General features: G+C 32.2%; 2 protein-coding genes across 2 annotated transcripts; one reads left to right on the forward strand and one right to left on the reverse strand.

Moving 5' to 3' along the window:
• Positions 1-10,690: 10,690 nt before the first annotated feature.
• Positions 10,691-14,145, reverse strand: LOC113867935 (mitochondrial phosphate carrier protein 3, mitochondrial-like). Its single transcript, XM_027503445.1, has 6 exons — positions 13,780-14,145; positions 13,209-13,570; positions 12,899-12,942; positions 11,988-12,202; positions 11,768-11,892; positions 10,691-11,442 (listed from the first exon to the last, which is right to left on the reverse strand). The coding sequence occupies exons 1-6, from the start codon at positions 14,011-14,013 to the stop codon at positions 11,355-11,357; spliced, it is 1,068 nt and encodes a 355-aa protein (XP_027359246.1). The 5' UTR covers positions 14,014-14,145; the 3' UTR covers positions 10,691-11,354.
• Positions 14,146-16,984: 2,839 nt separating this feature from the next.
• On the forward strand, positions 16,985-21,376 carry LOC113866900. Its single transcript, XM_027501698.1, has 4 exons — positions 16,985-17,145; positions 17,241-17,432; positions 20,686-20,835; positions 20,998-21,376. The coding sequence occupies exons 1-4, from the start codon at positions 16,985-16,987 to the stop codon at positions 21,374-21,376; spliced, it is 882 nt and encodes a 293-aa protein (XP_027357499.1).
• Positions 21,377-21,694: the final 318 nt, after the last annotated feature.

Here is a 21,694-nt window from a genome sequence, read left to right on the forward strand (position 1 = left end):
CCCATTGAGATTGTCTTTTCTGTACCTCATGGTGATACTCAGTTACCTTACCCCGCCTTGTTTGTTTCTCCCACACCCATGTCTATAGACCCCCATACACCTACTGCTAGATCGACTCCTGCACCCGTACCATTCCCTTTTATGTCTCTCACTTCTCTACCTGTGCTAATGGAGAGGGATATCCATGTGGTGGAATCCTCTATTAGGTATACCACTATGCCTTCTTACATGCATCCTGCACACCCATCTATCTTGGTTCCACCTACTGCCACCCGTTCACCTCCCCGCACTGCTGGATGGATAGAGGAGAATGGTAGAGATTTTACGGCTGCTACTCCTAGTTCTACTTCCCCGACATCATCTGAGGAGTCTGACCCCATTGAGGATTATTCGCCTCTTGATTGATGCTTTTATTTACTATGCTTAGTGGAACTGCTCTTAGGGAGTTTGGTTTGTTTCTATTTTACTTATGTTGCATTTGAACCATGTTGACCGTACTGTTTAACTATGAACATATCGTTTCCGCAAACTTATATTTAATATATTTGAGGTACTTTCTAATGATGAGTTGTGATGATCTTATATGGATGTATTATTGAAATTGAATTATGGATTGATGAGATAAGAAAGATATATGCACGTTAACTCTCTCAAAGAAAAAGAACTATTATTGTAAACCGTATGAAGAAAAAAAAATATTTCCAGATTTTGGTATTTTCTGAATTATCATGTTATAAAGTAGTTATCAATAATGTAGTGAATTGGGTCGCTACATCACCAGTTGTCATTTGAAATAGAATGTATGACGAGTGTTATTTGTGATTGTTAATACTTGAGTAGAATACATGTAGGTGTACAAGGTGAGTCTCTATGTTTGTGTGTGTTGGATAGTGTAGAGTGCTCACCCTTACATTTAATTTTCAAGTGACCAAGACAATTAGCATCGGGCTCGGTGAAGGGATAGATGCAACTGCTATAGGAGTAGAAATTTATTTGAACTCAGATGTAATTGAATTAGTCCTGTAGCAATAATTTGTTGCAAGATGTAACCCATCCTTATTTTGAAATATTTTAATGAATTATGCATGGGAAAACCATTTTGAATGAAATTTTATTTTCTCCCATTTTGTGAAATTTGATATTTGAAATGAAATTTAAGGTGTTACAACACATGAATGAATCGAACTTACACTGGAATGAGAAGGATCCAGAGACTGTATATACAGTTGAGGATAATTTAAAGGAATTGATTAGGACTACCTATACCAACAAAATGCATTTACTTTTTGGTGACCTATCACTTAAGAACTCGTAATTATGGGATAGGTGACCTTTTGAGAAGTTCACAGGAAGTGTGTGAGTGAGAACAAAGCACACTAAAAAGTCTTGTATTGCTTTGTGGGGACAGTCATCAATCTCGAATAAGTTGAAGGTTGTTACACTGTTTATGTTGATTATTTAAATATTATTGGAAAGTTTTGTCTTAGATTACAACTTGAATATGTAAAGAATGAAATTTTTATGCATTAAGAAACTTATACTACAAAGGTGTTAAAACAATTTTATATGGATAAATCACATTCATTGTGTACTCCAATGGTTATAAGGTCACTAGATGTAAACAAAGATCCTTTCAAACCTCGGGAGAAGGATAAAGAACTACTAGGTCCTGAAATACCTTATCTTAGTGCAATTGGAGCACTAATGTATCTTGCTTATCATACACGACCTGATATATCATTTGCTATTAACTTATTAGCAAGGTATAATTCTTCACCTACAAGAAGACATTAGAATGACCTGCACTCTTTTTTCCTTAGTTATGATTTTTCCCATTGGATTTTTCTAGCAAGGTTTTTAATGAGGCAGTATATAATAGCGTATTAAATAATAATATATTTTTCTTTTCGCTAAGTTTTTATCCCATTGGATTTTTCTTAGATGTTATGAAACATATTCTCAAATAATGAACATTCAAGGTAGAGTATTATGAATTATTATATGAGTGAATGTCCATATTCATAACTCCTCTTGTAACTTCTGATTTTGTAACCGTTTTGTTTAATTCTCATTTAAAAAATTAGATTTTTCAATTATAGATTTAGGCTTATAAATAAGTATCTCATTTACATTAAGAGTACATAAAATAAAATTAAGATTATCTCTTCTTCTCTATATTGTTCTCTCTATTTTCCCACTTACTCCTTATAATATTACGTTCATTTTATAATAAATCTAAAATTATTATACTTCTTTTAATTCAAAAGTATTTTAAGTTTTAAACAATATTTATAGGATTAATAAATGATACATAAATATAACTTAATTTATCTATCACGTGATAATAAAATTATTATTATTCAGTACTATTTTTTTATAATATATTAATTTTAAGAACAAATATTAAGATAAATTATGCTAATATTTTCTTAAAATTAATAAAATTTTACATGATATATTTTTTTATATTTTTTAACTTTTTTCAATGTATATAATATAACATGTAGCCATCAATTAGACAAGACTTCTAATTTTCTATATACACAACATAAGATGGAGACATTATAAATAAATATTTACCATACATGTGAATAAAAAATTAAATAAAAACATATTTATATTTGTTCATAAAAATATATTAATATTTTAATTACAGATAAAATGATTTCACTAACTAAACTATATTTTACATATCAATATAAATAATTCAGATATTATATATGCAAGAAATCTAACATTTTACCTATGAACAAAATTGTCACACATAAACATTAATATTTTAATTATTATAATTCAATTATTTTATAAAAAAAGAAACACTCAACCAGTACATTGTTGTGGAATTCAAGCTAGTAGCTCTACAAACACAAAATAGAATGAGCATAAAATTTAAAATCTGATTGAAAGAAACGTGTAAAAGATGATAAATATTTTTTATGCTAATGGACATGGAACAATGTAATCAATTGAAGAAACATTTATATAGCAATATTTAAGAAGAGACAACTTGATGAGATACAAAATTTAAGTCATATATATGTATTGTGGGAAGCAAGCTATAATATTCTAGATTTTTTTCTTTTTTTGCATTTTTCTTATTTTCAAAATGGAAAAATTTTCTAAAAAAATTCTTAAAAAAAAAAAGAAAGGAATATTCTTTCTAGATCAAGAGAATATTTCTTCTAGCTCAAGCGAAAATTTTTCGTTCAAGGATGGATCAAATTTTCTCATATGTACTCTTGCTTAAGCGAGATATCTTTCTCTCAAGCGAAAATTTACAACAAAAATTGATAGCTCTTTGTCATGTTTTCGCTCAAGCGAAGGCGAAAATATTAGTAGAAAAGTAGCAATTTTTGTCTAGTTTTCTCGCTTAAGCGAGAATTCACAAGTTTTAAAAGGTATTTAAAGGATTTTCATTCTAAAACTTGTATTGTGAGCCAAGGAACCTCTCACTCACTTCTTTCTCTGTTCTCTCCCCCTTTTTAGAGAAAATCCCTTAAATCTTAAATCTCTTCCGAATCTGAGCTCTAATGTCCTTTCCACTTGATCTCAAGAGAAACTTGGTCTTTGGACAACATCTCCTTCGAAACATTGCACTTTCCTCTGAATCCTAAGGAGATCTTGGTCTTAGAGACTTCAGCTCTCATTCCTTTAGTTGTGAGAGACTCATTTCCAGGTAAGAGAAGTTGATCCCAAACCCTAACTCTTATTTTGTGTTTTGGCTTAGAAAACTTCAATATTCTTGCTTTGAATAGTATAGCCTTAATGTTTATTAAGATCTCAATGCTAAAATGGGATTTTTGAGCATGAAAATCAAATGATCTATTTCTGAAAATACTTAGATAAGAAAATTTATTTTTTATATTAGTATGTATGTATAGTTAATGTTGCATTATGACTTTGAATAATGAGTTAGAAGATGCTAAACCTTAGTTAGATGATTTTATTAAGACTGCAAAAGTTTGATCTCTGGTAATATATTTCTAAACTGTATGACTAGTCTTAGTCAGAAGGTGTCCGACCTTCGACACATTACATTGATTTATATGAGGTGAAATTAATTGTACAACATTTTGTACTTTGAGAGACTCGTATGAGAGATATGAAAATGTATAGTGTTAAATTATATGTTACAGTGATTTTGGATCTTGATGTAAATGATTGATGAAGAATGTTTGACTGTCTTTGAAGGATGAAATGTATTTTATTATGTATATGTGAATTAGGCTAAGTCTTGATGTGTGTAATCTTAGACATGTTTTATTTATTTAATCAAATGATGAGAAAGAAATGAAGAAAAATGCATTATTAGTGAAAAGTGATTAAAGGAAATGGACGTGAATATTTGAGAAGTACTAAGGAAATATGTATCACGAAAAACTGACTAAAATGTATATGGATAGTTACAGAGATACACTGAGAGTATAGAATATGGAGACGATTTGGCAAATCTGGGAAAAATGTAGGATAGTGAACGACATATGGTTGCACAAACTAAATAGTGCGAATGCATCACATGGCCTCACGTTCATTTCCTGACTAGACTCATGACTATACTTTTACTAAGGGGCCCTCTATTGTATACGTTATATCCATGTGCATAGGCTAACTAGCGACTATCTATACTAATGTAAGACCTCAAGGGATCCTAGAGGCAATGATTACAGAATTATAAGATGTGTGATTGTAATAAGTGAGTCATAACGGATTGATTAGGGTGATTATAATATAAGTATTGTAATACATCGATGGGTGTAATTATAATGTACGTATTGTAATGCATTAATTTATATGGTTATAATGCACCTATTATAACATACTGCTCAGTCTAAAAAATGCATGATATGATATGAACTTAGTGTATGTTTGAAAGTACTAATGAAATGATTGATGATCTATTTGATTTGCTGTAATACTTGTTAAAATGATATGTGAACTGGTATTACCTCAGTGTATGTTGTATGACTTAAAGTATGAATGATATAACTATTGTTACTGAGATTTTGTTAATATAACATTGGAACTAATACTATTTACTGTATTGTACTAATTTACATTTCCTATATTATTTTAATTGATTTATAAATTAAAAAAATTAGTCGGGTGGAAATACTTACCCTTACAAAATATGTTTCAAAGAAATACTAATTGAAGGAATTAAAGAAAGGCTAATTTGTTCTAGGACAATATCTTCAGCAAAGTGATAGAAGGAATGCTCTTTTAAGATTTAAAGGATTGTAATTTTTTTTATTTCTATATTAATTTGATTAGGTTGTGTGATTATTTAAATGTCAAATTTAGAATTTATGATATTCAATAAATTTTGTTGTAAATATTATTTTGAAGTAATATAGGCAATATGCTATTTTAAGATAGTATTATTTATGCTTTAAACTTATATGTATGTAACACAAATTAGTAGATTGTCCACAAGAAAAAATTTTATTTCACTCCATTTACAAATTTAAAATTATGAAACTATTTCTGCAAAAGATTCAAAAATATAACTTTGATCATTTCATTAATTCTTAAATCTATAATTTTTCAAGAGAAATATTTCTTTTATTTTTCTCTTCTCACTATAAATCACTCTACAATTTGGAATACAAAATTTGGGATGTTACACAAGTTGCAAATGTGAGGAAAAATTATATTAAAAAAATTATAAGTTAAACATGTATGAATAGTGTATAAACAGTAATATTAAATTAAATGTAGTGCTAGAATTTCATTGTTGTAAAGTATATAAGACTTTATTTGGGAGTTTGGAGGGGGAAGGAAGGAAAGGATTTGAAGGGGGAAAGAAGTTAAACCCTTGCTGTAACGCCCCGATTTTCGTAAAATAGCTAGTGACTCTTAAATCGTAATTACTTGCTAATTCCAGCTTGCTAGTATCAAAATAATTAGATAGATGCTGATTTTATTTTTATAGAATATTGATTGATTTCTGAGTTCAGCATTTTAGGGTAACTGCATGCAATATATTTGGTTTCAATATCATCCAAGAATTTCTCTGATTATGTTCAGCAATACTGTCTAAAATACCCTTGAGAGTTTTATCCGAAAAGTCAATTTTTCGTCTTATTTAAATTAATGTCAGAGACCTCTCTCTCATTTTTCTCTCATTTTGCTTCATCATTTCTTATTCTCTCAAAGTCTCACACTCTCTCAAGCTCTCTCAAAGAAACCGAGAAGCTCTAACCCCATAAACCTCACAAATCCTTCATCCAAACCATACAAACACACCACCACTACCTCACCAACATATTCCTCCACCTTTCCTTCAAATTTCATATGGAAGGATCTCACTTTGGAGGAGGAAATTTAAGATCCTTATTGCTATTTTCTTGGTCCAGCAAGCATCCTTTGGAGATCCACCATTTCCAACCCTTTTCTCTACCATTTCACGCCCAAAACTCAAAGGCAAGGGGGAGTTCTCACCTTTCTACATTTTATTGCTTTTCCTTGGTTTAATTTGTATAAAACTTTGTAAAGATTTCATCTTCGTCTTCACTAACTTTGAATAAATAGAAAGCCTACTTTGCATGTCAAGTCTTTATCTTATACTTCACTTTTTGGTCTCCAAATTCTCGGTTTATGCTTGGATGAGTTTGTTTCTTTGAAAGCTTGCATTTTTGTCAATTGCATGTTGATTCCTCCTTGTGCATGTCTCAGTTTTCCACTTAGTTGGCTAGATTTCTTGTTCAAATGATGATCCACCCTTTGTAACCATGAAACCGTGAGCTTGGATGACAATTTCCTTCACTTGCATGTAGATTTCAACCCTTGTGTGTTTTGGTTTTCCCTTTGTTTAGTTTGAACTTTATTTCTAACCAAAATCTTGTATTTGGATGGTGAGACAAAGTGTTGCATGTTAATTTCCTACCCTTGCATGTGTCGGATTCATTATTCTAAAGCTTAATCATTCTTGAAACAAGTTACTTTCAAGATCTTTGGAAAAAATTAAATGGTTAAGTGCTAAAACTACCTTGTATTACCTCGGTTTAGTCCTTTTAAGCATAATCCCTTGCTGCAAATAAAAGTCCTGCACTTGGATGATGAAGCCTTATGTTTGCATGTTAATTTTCTCTATTGTTGCTTATTTTGGACTTGACGAAAAATGAGTTGTAAGGATGAACAATTTTGATTGTTATGAGAAAAAGGCTACAACTTACATATTTTGAAACCTTGGAACATTTGGAAAGGATTGGTAGAACCATTGGGATTAATCTCATAAAAAGAAAAGGACAAATTGCTTGGATGGTCTCGGTTTTGGCATTTAAAATGTTGCAAAAATTGAAATAGATCTTGTATGCCTTGTTTTGTGTAAGGAAGCAAAAATGAAATTGAAAAGTGCAATACCTTGGCTGGATTTGATTGAACTGTGATGAACCTTGCTTGTGTGAAAGGTTGATTGTTGCTTGCAAACTTGTATGATTGACCTTGGATGAAAGTGAGTGCATGTCTTGATTTTACCATGTTGTGGTGTTTGAAATTTATGAAAATTACTTGGGTGAATTGCTGGAAAAATGTGAAAGATGTGAGATAAAGTATTGTTCATCCTTGATATTTGTGTTTAGAAAACTTTGAGGTATGTTTGAAGTGATGCTCGGCTGAAAACTTGGATTGTTTAGTATTCATTATGAATTATGCTATGGAATCACTATTTGAGAGCATCACATGCATCATTTGCATACCTTTATGAAAGAATTGAGGAATTATAATAATGTACAGCGAAAATGATTATATAATATTGTGATCTTAATGATCTAGTGCCCTTGAGGGCTGTTTGATGAAAATGGACCATGAATATGATTGGATTTATTGGAAATGTTACAATCTAGTTGTCTTATGAGTGATTGGGTATGAAGAATGAAAAATCAGCATGTGACCTATGAGAAAAAGTGTGAAAAACTGAGAGGATAGGACTTTGAATATTTGTGAATTAATTTGATTAAGTTGGTGGCATAGAAAGAACCTAAGTTTGATTGATCATTCCTAATAGAGAGTGAGAAACCGAGAGGTAACACTTTTAGATTATTGTGAATTAACTTGTTTAATTGATGGTTTAGAAAGAAATTAAGTTTGATGATTTGTTCTTTCATGGAGAGAAAAACTGAGAGGAAGAAATCAAGAGAGCAAGAGTTTGAGTTTGATTTATGGTTTAGAAGGTGTTAGAGATTGATGGAAATAAATGTAATGGTTAGGATGAACTTGAATGGCGAGTTGCAAGGATTGAGAAATGGGATTATACTAAATTGAAAGAGAGTTTGGACTTGAAATGTGAAAGAAAAAGTGAATTGAGAAAGAGGAAATGAATCTTGAAGGCTTGAGTGATTTGCCTAAGCTATGGTCCAATATAATATATGTTGCACTAAAATTATCCATGAGTGTGAATTTATAAAACCATGAGATTATGAAATTATAATGACAAATCTATATTATGCTCTGAGTTCCTGAAATATACAATCTTGAAATTATTATGAACTCATTGAGAATTATTGTGAAACTTATTGAATCTATCTATTCATGCTAAGGCATATGACTCATGGAGATTATCTATCCATGTTGCTAAGTCTATGATGCCTTTTAGCTCTATGCTATATGCTATGATTCTAATTCCATGGTGACTTCTATTATTACTGTGCAATAGCCCTGAGTGGCTAAATGAAATGAGTTGAGAAAACTATCACAAGAAAAATGAAAATGCTACTTCATACATCATATATTATCTTGTGAAACGACTTGATGGCATAACAGAGGCACAGCTAAGAGTATTGGAAGTTCGGTCCAAAGTAGACCTTCTGAGGGTGGTGAAAGAGGGAACATCCGACCTAAGTGGCAGATGGCAGCTGAGCTCCCTGTAGCCGGGTCGTGACCCACTTGCAAGACCTTAACCAAACCTGACGTGAACTCCATAACACTAGGGTCGTCGAGGTCCATTCCTGAACGTGTCGGATGGCACTACACATTGACTGATGTGCTATTATTCTATTTCTATCTATGATTATCACTGTGCAGAGTAAGGAATGGAGTCCTCCGATTGCGATATGACTTGAATCTATCTATCTATCTCTATGCTAAAAGTTGGGCAAGTCACCAGTCATAGAGGAATGGGATCCCCATGCATCATTTGCATGCTATTAACACATGAGTGACTATATAGGTTGAAACCTGCATTCATGCATCATGTGCATTACTATTAGGGATGATTGAATACTTGTGAAATTGGCTATGATTATGATCATATTTATCACCCTAATACATGATTGAACATTTGATGATGTTGAATGTTGATAGTTGGATTGAATTGTGATTGTCACGCCGCCTTTCTTGGGGTATGGCTGATGATTGATGTTTGTGTTTGGAGAACTCACCCATCTATTTGTGTTGTCTTGTATTGTTCTTCTTTTATTTATATAGATGGACAGGAACAAGGTGAAGGTGTGGATCCTTCCTTCTGAGGAGGATATGTGGGTGTTCGACTCTGCGACTCAGCAGAGTATCTTCTGCGGATTCGCACGAGTGATTCATGGATGGGAGAGTAAAGGTTCACGGATCACCCAATATACTGTCGACACCCCTATTGAGATTGTCTTTTCTGTCCCCCCTGGTGACACTCAGTTACCTTATCCTGCCTTGTTTGCTTTCCCGACACCTATGTCGATTGACCCCGTACTCCTACTGCTAGACCAGCCCCTGTGCCTATGCCATTTCCCTTTATAACTCCTACTTCTCAACCTGTGCCAATGGAGAGGGATGTCCATGTGGTGGAATCCTTTATTGGGTATACTACTATGCCATCTTATATGCACCCTACATACCCATCTACCTTAGTCCCACCTACTGCTACTCGTTCACCTCCTCGCACAGTTGGAATGATGGAGGAGAATGGTAGACGTCATGGCACGACTACTTCCTGTAGCTCTGCTTCCCCGACATCTTCTGAGAAGTCTGATCCCATCGAGGATTACTCGCCTTATGACTGATGTCTGTTTATTTACTTATGTCATAGGGAAACTACTCTTAGGAAGTTGGTCTATTTATGTTATGTTATGTTTCATTGTATTCAGATTATGTTGATCGTTCTTTTCATTTAAATACTTGACTATTCTGCTGAATTAAAGTTTAATATATTTGGATGTTTTCAGACATTGAGTTGTGATGATCTTATCTTATTACATCATTGAAATTGAGTTATGGAATGATGAGATTAGAAGCTTATATACATGTTAACTCTCTCTCTCTCTTGGAGATAGAGAATTACCATTGTGATCTGCTTGCGTGTACCCTCATACAAAAAAAAAATATTACCAGATTTTGGTGTTTTCTAATCTATTATGTTATAAAATTGGTATCAGTGTTTTAGTAATTTTGGACGATACATTTCCTTTGTTTGGATGTTTAATATTAAGAGAGGAGAGTGATGGAGGATTTAATTATATAATGATATTATTATATTTTATATCTTTTGTTTATATTTTTTATTTTTATAAAAATAAAAAATAAAAACATTCTTTCTTAAAAAATTAATTTTAAAATTAATATTTTTATTTTTTATAAATTTTTTAAAAAAATTCTCACCTAAAAAGCTAATATTTAAAAAAATGTTATAATCTTAACTGTGAAGGAGTATAAGAGAATGAGAGAGAGAAAACATCTAGAAAACTCTAAATTGGAGGAATTCAAAAAACTAATTTTAGGAGAGTTTTGTAAGGTTAGAAAAACTTTACAAATCTTTCCATTCAAATTAAGCAACTAGCTAACAAGAGTTAACTCATTCTAACTCCTACCTTCTCCTCTTAAACTCAACTTCCAAATATAACTTAAATGTCTTTAATCTAAGTAGTATATGAAAACAAACAAATATAACAAAGTTCGATGATATTTACACAATTGATGTACAAATGTTTTGTGGCAAATTCTTTCAGTCTCAGTTTATTGTTCGTTGATGGGAAGGGAAAAATAATAATAAACGAAAGTGACTTCTTATCGATCAATACAGGGATATAAATACTGCTTTACATGACTGTTTAACACTTTCATCATCGTAATTTGATTAGTGTAATTAAAACAAGGGTATTTAAACTTCGACCCGCTTATTTACTTTGACTTGATAAGCTGTGCTGATTTTTAATGCACGAAGTATCAAGTTGAAGTAAGTAAACAATTAAGTCCCAATTTAAAGACACTTGTCTTAATCATACTAATCTATTTATGGTGGGGTGGTTCCAATTTTCACTAAGGACAGCTGGATTCCGCTACAGTAATCTGATTATTTATGGTCCAATATTGAATGGCTTTCCTTGCATCTGAAACAAACTATCAAGAGATAACACTCCTCGTTGCACATTTTACACCTTTGCAAGTTCAGCAGCAGAAGCCGGAGCAGGAACAGCAGGAACAGCAGGAACAGCAGGAGCAACACCACCAGTAGTTGGCCTGATATGAGAAAAAAAAAATTCATTGCTACATTCAAATGAGTAGGATGACTAAATCAAGCTATCTAAACATAAAAAATTGCTAGCAACACACTTTCAAACACACTCTTTATTATTAGATAATAATTTTTTAGAAATTACAAAAATCATGAGGTCTCATTTATAATTTTTAGTATTTCTCACTCATATTTTTGTCATTCTCTTAATAAATTTCAAATAATTATAAAATGTGTTAGAAAAAGTGTGTTGAGAGTTACTTGCAGTCCTCATGTGTGTTTCTATATATGTATATATATCAGAACCAGCTAAAGACAGTAAAAACTTACAGTCCTACAAAAACCTTGAATGAATCATAAATTCCCCATTGAGCTCCAGTGAGAGTTCCAATCATAAGAATACGAAGAGGAAGACCACGGGTAAAAAGACCCCATAATCCAAACTTCTTTACAGCCTGCATTAGAGAGGTAGACCACATGTGTCAAATGCAGTTATTTAGAAAAAGTGCCAAATAAAACAACAGTAAATTTACAACAAATCTGCACTTACATCACTAACTGTTGCCCCTTTGGCATTGTTCAAGAAAGAGACGAGGTTGTCTGCAGGATGAGACACAATTGCACATAATATACCAGCCATGTATCCACCTACAATACTCACTCCGAGTTGCAAGGAACTGCTGCATTCATCCTTTGGTTTGGGGATGGCATGCTTATAGATCATCTCAACTATGTTCTCATAAGAAGCAAACTTCATCATTGTATCTGCAAGCAAGAAAATAATTTACGTTGTTATAAGTAATGACATAGGTAAAATGCATCCAAAAATCAACAACAAATGACAATTTATTTGCACTTTCCTAAATGATTTGTATGAAGAAAAGCACAAAAGGATCATTAATAAGATTTTGTATGATGACAGCAAAAAGAAAAGGAACAACAAAGACTCTTGACAAGCTTTCAGACTATTCAAACAGATATTTTTAAATTCCACTGGTTGCCCTAATCTTAATTTTAGTAATACATAAGTAAGTAAAGTACCAACAAATATCTCCCATAAAATTATTCACTCATCTTTTTTATAAGATATATTTAATTGAATTATACAAACTAATAAAAGTAGTTAAAGTTAATTAATTATGTTGATCTTTTAAAAAATTACTATAACTTGGCAATGTTATCCTTATTTATGAACTTAATTCTACTGTCAAAGATTTCAATTTTGAAAATTTGTTCCTTTCCATACTGTTTTTAATTCACAGTTAGTTGTCAAATTGGGACTCAAACTACAACATATATTGTAGAAAATAAGAAATAAAATGAAAATATATTGACATTTTGGAATTATCTTGTAAAAACAGAAAATGAACTCACTAACGAATCTAAGCAACACGAGTAAATATTCATCTACAAGGCACTTTAGCTTGCAAAAACTGCACAGTATTAGATGGGGGAACTTACATGGAACCTGTCTTCCCCACAGAGGCCCAATTCCCTTGTACAACCTGAAACAATAGGACATTTCTTTAAATGCTTATCATAGTAACAAGTATAGAGTTAATTATTAGCATTTTGATATGAATTTGGGCCCGATACAAGAGTGTAAGAGAGAATAAACTTTAACCATGAGTGACTTGTTTGCGTAAAAAGCCATAACAATTTAAACTCAGTCATCTTATTTATATATTCTTTAATTTATTACTAACTCACAAATTTCAAACATTTTATTATCTAACATTAGTTAACAACATTTAAAAAATTGTAAGCATACCCTGAGACTCCTTCAGTTCTGACCAATTTTGGAAGGCCATCAGCAAGGCCTCTAGCAAAACCAGGTTGAGTTTGGACTCGAACCTTCACGGCCTCAAATGGGCAAAGTGCAACATCTGCAATTAACTCAGAAGATGCTGAACCAGCAAGGTAGATCAAGGTCTTATACTTTGTTGCATACTCTGGGCCAACAATATCAGAATAGTATTTCTTAAAGAACTCATAGAATCCATATTTGAAGGCACCCTGTGCACCGTAACCGACAAGGGTAGGTGCCCAACCGCGGAAAAAGCCCCTCAGTCCTTGCTCCTTGAATATAACTCCAAATCCATTGGTTGTGCTCTTGTACTTGACCGGGTCAATCTGAAATTGATTACTAACTCAAAGTCAAAAGGACAAATCAAGCACCATATGGTATGAACCATTAATCAGTTGTAGTTGTAAATACATCCATCAATGTCCAAAGATCATTTGGATATACACACAGTTTTAAATTGCAGTTGCATGCTATAATTAAATGCAGGTGATGTAACTATAAAGTGGTAACAGATTGGTGATAGAGGGAGAGTGACCTGTAGGTTACATTTGACAACATCAAGAGGTGTGGTTGCGGTGTGAGTGGGGCCACAGCTGAGGATTCCACCAACGGTGCAAGCCGCATAGAAAGACGGCGAAAACATCTTTATACCATTTCTAGGCTCACTCGGTGAATGAACCATCAAACTCGAAGAGGAAGAGGAAGAGGAATAGAGGTGGCTCGGAATCAGAGAATGACGCCGCGAAGGGTCTGAGTCGGAGAGAGCCATGAAGGAATGTCTGTGACACAGTTTCTTATTTTGTTCGAAGAGAGCAAGGAACGAGAAAGAGGAATGTGTTTTTTCTCTCTCAATTCCTCGGATTGGAGCCGAAACGTTCGTTGCAGTGTGTTGTCTGTTATTTGTTCTGTTTTTTCAAGGAAATGATTTTCATCTTTCGCGGGTTTTTATATCCCAATCGCGAAGCAGAGAATGTCTATGTTTGGTTTTGAGAACCTTCCCAACGTGCAACTTACTTTTCTAAGAAAATAATAAATTAATAATCATGTTCGTTAGCAATACTATTTTGACTATTTAGAAAACAAAAACGTGTTGCATCTTTATCAGTAAAATTCTACTTATTGATAACGTATTTTTTTAAATGATTTGTGTTGGTTATCTCATGGGTAAATAATTTTATTTTAGATGAATTAATAAATATATGACATTGTATTAAAATTGTATAATTTTTTTACTGATACAATTTCATTAATTTATCTATAAAATGAGATTATTTATTTCATTGGATAACTTAGATAATCTTTCACTTAAAATATTATTCGCTTTTAAAATTAAATATTAGAGTTTCAAGTTATAAATGACTTTCCGTAAAATTTGTGAAAACCGTTGTTACATTATTTTTCTCTATTCTAATATTAATTTTATTTATCTTTTAGTAATATTTTGATTATTTATAAAGTATTAAATAAAAATATATGCATTTATTATCTTACAAATATTAACTATCATAAATATTTTTAATAATTAAGAGAACTTGTAAAAATAAAAATAAAAAAAAGATCTAAAACTATTATAAGTGAAAACGTGAAAAAAAATTCTGCAGGTAAAACATTCGTATATGTTTCACATTCTTTTATTTTACTAAATATGACTAATTTCATATTGTTTTTGGTTAAAATACTCTTGGAGACCAAGAAAATAGAAGCTGGTCAAACAGATTTCGGGTCAACTTGATCAATTGTGTGTGCATTGAATACGTAAGACGATACGTCACAATCCCGTGATGCCAACGCCTCCGAATGGCATTTTCTCAGTTCCATACGTTTTGGAAAGAGAAAATGTTTTGTTTAAAATTACGAGAATCTAATAACATTCTTAATTATTGATTTATTAAAAATTATAAAAACTACGTAATCATTTAATATTTTTGTTATATTTTATAAATTTTAATTAATTTTATTAAATAATTTAAATTATTTTAAAAAATATGTTAGCGAATGTTGCTAAGATTTTTTATATAAAAATTAATATTAAATATTATTTAAATATGAAAAATGTTTTTGTATATTTTAGATAGACACCTTTACGTTTCATTTTGTTTTAAGAATATATTTTAAAAATTATGTATATATAAAAAATTAATAATTAGATAAAATATTATATTAATTTTTAATTATATAAATAATGAAATTTTTAAATATTCACAAATGAAAATTGTTAGAAAAGTAGAACAGCCAGGCTGCTGGTAAATTGACCACCTGGTCATATGTTTGGAAAACGCCACCTTCCCTTTTGATTCCTCTTACTTTCAGACTTTTCTTCAGTTTAAACCTGGAATCAACACTTTTAGGAACTTTTGATTCCACCGATTTTTTATTAGTTTTATTAATATCACTCTTAAAAATTATTTTTTAAAGCATAAATATCTTAATTTTTTATTAAATAGTATATTATAATTTTACATTTTCCATATAATATTTACCTTTTAGTAACATTAAATGATTTTAAATACTAAAATTAATTGAAATTGAGGTTAATATTTTTTTACTTAGAAAAAATCATATAAATTAATTATTTATTTTTTAATATAGATTTTATCATTATTTTTATTTTCTTTATTATAGGTCTATGAGATATTTAATTAAGAATTAAGTAAAAATATCGGTACAATTAAAAATTGGCAATTAATGTTGTTTTAGTTTAAAATAAATAGATAAATAAAACTATTTCTTTAAAGATAGACAAATAAATAGATTACTCAAGTCCATGTGAAATATATGAGACATTTTAAAACATATATTGCTTGGTTGGAATCCGCAACCAAATTAATTAAAGACCTGATCTTTATTGTTTTGGCCAGACTTTCAAAAGTCTTTCAAATTGTTAATTTGACAAATTTATACATTTCATGTCAAAGTGAGATTAATTTTGAATCTAAATACATAGCACAATTTGTAATTATATTATTTCACCAAAATAATTGTATAAAACTAATGTTGTTTTTCGTACACATTAAATATTAGACAAAATGCATTCAAGCTTTTTGATGTATAACAATATTTTACTCAAAATAGATTTTTTCTTCTTTTACTCTACACAATTTTTTTCTTAATTTATGCATAAACCATGCCTAGATACCCGAAGACCAGGCAGAATGGGAATATACACCTCTGGATGACCGAAAGAGATGCTGGTATAATATGGGGTCTCCCCCTCCTGCGGGATCAGAAAAGGTTGTATTAAAGTTTCCATCGGTTAATAACATTGTTAATAATATCCTTAATTTCTTATGAAATTATGTGAATTAAGAGAGGTAAAAGTAATATTAAATATCATGTAAAATTGTTATAATAGTGTTACAACAAGAATAATATTAATATTATCTCTTAGAATTAGTCAGAAAAGGAGAAGAGTTGTGTTTTTATTGCAGGTGACGAAGTTTGATCAATATTCTTTACATTTCATGTTTCTTTATCTTTATTGTTAAGCTATTAATCAAAAACCTAATGAGTTAACTTTATGAAATTATGTAAATACTCTGTTGCATGTGACTAAAAATTACACATGCTGTGATTGATAAATATCGACGAATACGCTGCAAAATTTTATATTGTTCCTATTTTACTCAGGCTAATAACAGATCTCGATGCTCCAAATTCAAGAGTGGACTTAGGCCGGATATTAAACAAGCAGTAGGTGACCCATTTTCCAACATTAATAGATAGATGTCGTATTTTTGAAGATGACACCAAGTCACGACAAGTTTCATGGAAAAATACTGGCCCATAGCATCAAGCAAGTACTTCAAGCTTTAGAGGAAAGGAGAGTCAAGAAAGGTGTAAACCTTACTTCAATCCCATCCGTTTTAGAGGAAATGATTTTTTTGGGAATCAAGGATCCAGTGTAGGAAGCGTGAATCGTCTGAGTATTGAATGCCACAACTGTAATGGACCACACGTTAAGAGAATGTGTTTCCGTGATCCCGTAGTGTGCTTTAGGTGCCAACAACGAGGTCATCTCAACCGTTACTGCCTACTGACCAGGGGGAGATTTCGTGGGAATAATGGCAAAAGCCAAACCCGCAGTGAAGGGAATGAACATGGTCAAAGCAATGTTGGTAGCCGTAATTCCAATGGACTTCCTAAAGTCTCCTCTAGACGACCAAATGGGCAGAGTGCTTACTATGAATGGTGCGGAGACCACCCAATTAGATGATTTGATACGTGGTAAGTGTTTCATGAATGGAACTCTCTTGAATGTATTGTATTACAACAAGCAAAGGAAACCTCTAAAGAAGGAGACCACTTATTTCTACGCGTCACTCCCACAACAGGGATAGGACGAATTCTAAAGCCCCGAAAACTTAATCCAAAATTTATTGGCCCTTACCAAATACTTAAAAGGGTAGGAAGTTCAGCTTACCAAATAGCTTTGTCCCTAAATTTGTCCAATCTTCACAATATTTTTCATGTCTCTCAACTTTGAAAATATACTCCCAACCCACTGCACGTAATAGATCAAGTTCTCGTAAAAGAGAATTTAATTAACCTTTGAAGTCATGCCTTTTCGGATCTCTGACCACAAGCTTAAAATACTCCAAAACAAAGAAATTCCTTTGGTCAAGGTAATTTGGAGTTTGGAGTGCTACTGATGAAAGCGACACTATGTGGGAGCTAGAAAGAGACATGTGGCAAATGTACCCTCATTTATTTAATTTAGGTCAATTGAATTTTGAGGACAAAATTTCTCGAAAGAGAGGAGTGTTGTAACACCCCTAAGATTTTATGCATTTTCTATATGTTAAAATATAGAGTTTTGATTCATCTTAATTAATTCTATCTAATGTCTGTTTTATGCCTTAATGATATTAAAATGACTTAGTTAAAGATTTTAGCTGAACTCATACCACATAAGATCCTTTCTTAAACTTTCTCCTTCTTGCTTTGAATTTTATATATATAATTATATACGTACATATGTGGTTTAATATCCAACCAAATTTTTATTTCTCCTTGTTTCAAGAAGAAGTGTAGTCTCGACATTTATTTATGAATTGTGTGATGAGTGGTGGTGTCACTCCACGTTCATTCTCCCCCTCACAAATCCTCTAAATTAAACTTTCAAATTGTTGAATTACTCCGTTGCCTCAATTTGCACACACATAACTGCATAATATGACATAAAAATTCCAATCTCAACCTAACCTTTGCATGATGCAAATTAATGTGGCCTTTCATCCAAACTACACATGTAATCCACCCATATATCATTCTCGATTTTGAGAGTATTAACCATGCAGAAGTATACGCAGATGAGGGACAGATTTCCAACATAGATTTAGCATCATTAGTGTATAGGTTTCATAATAAATGAAGCCATTCCTTAATGCTCCATGATGTGTCATTTTTTTCCCTTGCTAGCCGCTCCATAGCCTTTCATCTCGACATTGAAAAGACCACACCACTACATCATATCCTCACAATAATGACATAGAAGCTTCCCTTGATAATTAGACTGCCTTAGTGGCTTTGAAAATACAAGTGAAGCTACTCCTAGTCTTGACAAACTCAGCAATTACTTCACCAAATTACCTGGAGTTGCTACCACTAAGAGGAGAAAAACAAAGAAGTACTAAATTGGATGTTTCTGCATACTAAATAAGAGAATAAATCTCGGCCTAATTAAAAAAAAAAAAGAACACACCAAATTCAGAACCTTAACTCCTTCTTTTCCCTTCATTCTTCCTCATCATTCTACATCTTTACTTTTTATTTTGCTAAGCAGATAAAATAGATTACAAGCATCACGTTACTATGTTCAAAATAATTCTCCTTCCATGATCCTTACTTTCTATTTTTCTTTTTTTATCATTCACTGCCTGTTTTGTATAGCAAGATCGTGACATACAAATCTGTTGATCCTCTCCTTTCTCACAAGATTCTCACTACAAAGTAAAGGGGAGTCCATGTTGCTTGTTATGTTGTAAATACTCTATTGCATGTGACAAAAAGTTGCTTGCTGTTGTGATTGATGAATGGTAGGAATCATTTAACGTTAGAAACTTGAATCTGGATCCTAAATAACATACTTGTCAAATAACTGAACAAAAAGTTTTGATAAAGATGTGGAGTGATGGTATTTTGTGTTATATATAATGGATATTTGGTTTGATGTGTGGAATGTCATGTGTGTTTGCCTAAGTGACTCTATTTTTGTAATTGAGTAGGACTGTTTTAGTGATGAATATCTTATATAATGTGTGTGCCTCTGAGAGAGATGAGACCAAGGCCAACGAAAATGGATTAAATAAGCACAACTTATCCTACATGATACATGACTTAATTATTGGTTCACTTTTGCAGTATGAGAAACTATTGTGGTATTGCACATTATTAGCCCTTGGATTGTATATAACTTGTGATGTAATATCTTGTAGATACACACACACACACACACACATATATATATATATATATATGAAATGACGGTATGGATGCTTGTAAGTATATACATGTACTTTCCCTTTTTATGGAGAAACCATTTAGCAGATATTGCTAATGTATTTTGCACTTGGATAAGCTAAGTAATAGGACTAGCGTAAAGGACGTGAGCCAGAGATGCCTTTTATTCTCATTTTTCCTATATATATGTGTGTGTATGTATGTATAATGCATAAGATTAGTTACTAATATAAAGGATAGACTCGTAGCAAGTCCAAAACTGTGCATAAGGAATGAAAATTTTGAAAGTACTATACATAGGAAAATCGTAACTTATACAGCCTTGACATATTTTTAGATAATTCACCTTAGCATGATTTTAGAAAACTTAATATTCAGCTGTAATAATCTAATAAAACAATAGGTATAAGGGTGAAGAGCTTCTACTAAAGCGTGACTATAAACACATGGATGGAAAATACATATATATACATATTAGTAAGTTGGATGTAAATGTCCAATGGGGGTAAAGACTAAATATAAACATGTAAAAATGAATTTATTAAGTTAAGGATGAATAAGAAAGCTAAGAGTGAAGTAAGGAGAGAAATAAAAGGCTTTAGACCATAATAACTACACTTCATTTTATTACTTAGTTAAATTTTACTAATACAAGGACAGCAAAGCGTTCAACGAGATGTTAAAAGGTAAATACAATTTTGGGAACCTTAGAAAAACAACTTATTAGTAAATAAGTCCATCATAGATAACTTTTAGAGTAATAAACATTGATAGTTAAGAATAAATAGAAACTAAATAATGGAGAGTACGGCTAACAAGTTCCCTTGGCATCTAGGACCTTAGAATTTGAATTCCATATAACTAAGGAACTACAATAGAGAAGTAATGAACGGAGATTTACGGAAATTATCTCCCTAGATGAATGAAGTGTGATGTGTATTTGTTGTATTAATTGAATTCAATTTTGAAATGAACTCTGAAGGTTAGGAGAGTACGTAAATGATAGGATCATGCATCATGCACATAAGGAAGAAGGCAGGATCAAGACTATAGTTGGCACAACTATGGGACACTTTGTGTTAGGTTCAATGACGAACCTTGAGGGTGGCAAAAGGGGGGATGACCCAATGGCGTAGAGTAGCTCACTATGACTGAGTCATGTCACTAGCAAACCCTTGCCAAACCTGACGTGAACACCCATTACAAAGATCACAATAGGCCTATTCTTGAATGACGCCCTCAAGGCATGTAAACTATATGCTACTAGTATACCCTTTTCTCTTATTTCGCTTAGGACTACCCCAGCTCCTATAGACACTGATGCCCCCATCCCTCCGCCTATCCCAAATAGTACCCTTGACTCCCATATACCTTGGCCTTCTTCCCCTCCTCTTGTTGAACCTGAGTGTATTGATATTCAGGTAATTGAGTCATCTGTTAGACCTTGTCCTCCTACTCCACCTCGCCAACTGTCACCCATCAACGAAGACGGATCTTCACATCGCAGCCCTTCACCACCTTTTTCCTCTCCACTCTCCCGTATACCCCCACTTACTCCTAGTTGGCTGAAAGATGTAGATGAGAATCTGCCTAGTTTGCCTATTGATCCTAACACGACACTCTCCTCGTCACCAAACTCTAAACCCTCAGAGGAATATACCCCTCTGGAATGACATCGTTTTATGTATGTGTGTTTTCTTTTTTCATGATAGGACTAGTTGGGGGAAGTCACATGGTAACTAGTAGTTATTTTTTTGGCTATTTTGGATGTTGTGTAGTGTTGTTCTCCCTAGGGCGTGATATGTGTTGAGACCCCTCTTACTTCCCTTAGTCTACTAATGAATTATATATATGACTATGTACTGTGAAATTAGTTAATCTTAAATGTTGCCCAACAACTCGTTTAGTATTTAAATAACACTTAAACTATTACGTGAAAATTTCTTTCTTCATACTACTGATGACGTATACTTTGAAAACATACACGAATA

This window comes from Abrus precatorius, unplaced genomic scaffold (assembly GCF_003935025.1).
Source record: "Abrus precatorius isolate BTA unplaced genomic scaffold, Abrus_2018 Scaffold5, whole genome shotgun sequence".
NCBI classification, from domain to species: Eukaryota; Viridiplantae; Streptophyta; class Magnoliopsida; order Fabales; family Fabaceae; genus Abrus; species Abrus precatorius.

Bases quoted from the DNA above. Each gene is read 5' to 3' on its own strand.
- LOC113866900 (XM_027501698.1), top strand. From the start codon at position 16,985: ATGACACCAAGTCACGACAAGTTTCATGGAAAAATACTGGCCCATAGC. The intron at 17,146-17,240 runs GTAGGAAGCGTG...AGTGTGCTTTAG, and splicing joins TTGGGAATCAAGGATCCAGT to GTGCCAACAACGAGGTCATC. The intron at 17,433-20,685 runs GTGCGGAGACCA...TGAACTCTGAAG, and splicing joins CAGAGTGCTTACTATGAATG to GTTAGGAGAGTACGTAAATG.
- LOC113867935 (XM_027503445.1), bottom strand. From the start codon at position 14,013: ATGGCTCTCTCCGACTCAGACCCTTCGCGGCGTCATTCTCTGATTCCG. The intron at 12,203-12,898 runs GTAAGTTCCCCC...TCTTGCTTGCAG, and splicing joins GTGGGGAAGACAGGTTCCAT to ATACAATGATGAAGTTTGCT. The intron at 11,443-11,767 runs GTAAGTTTTTAC...TTCTCATATCAG, and splicing joins TTCAAGGTTTTTGTAGGACT to GCCAACTACTGGTGGTGTTG.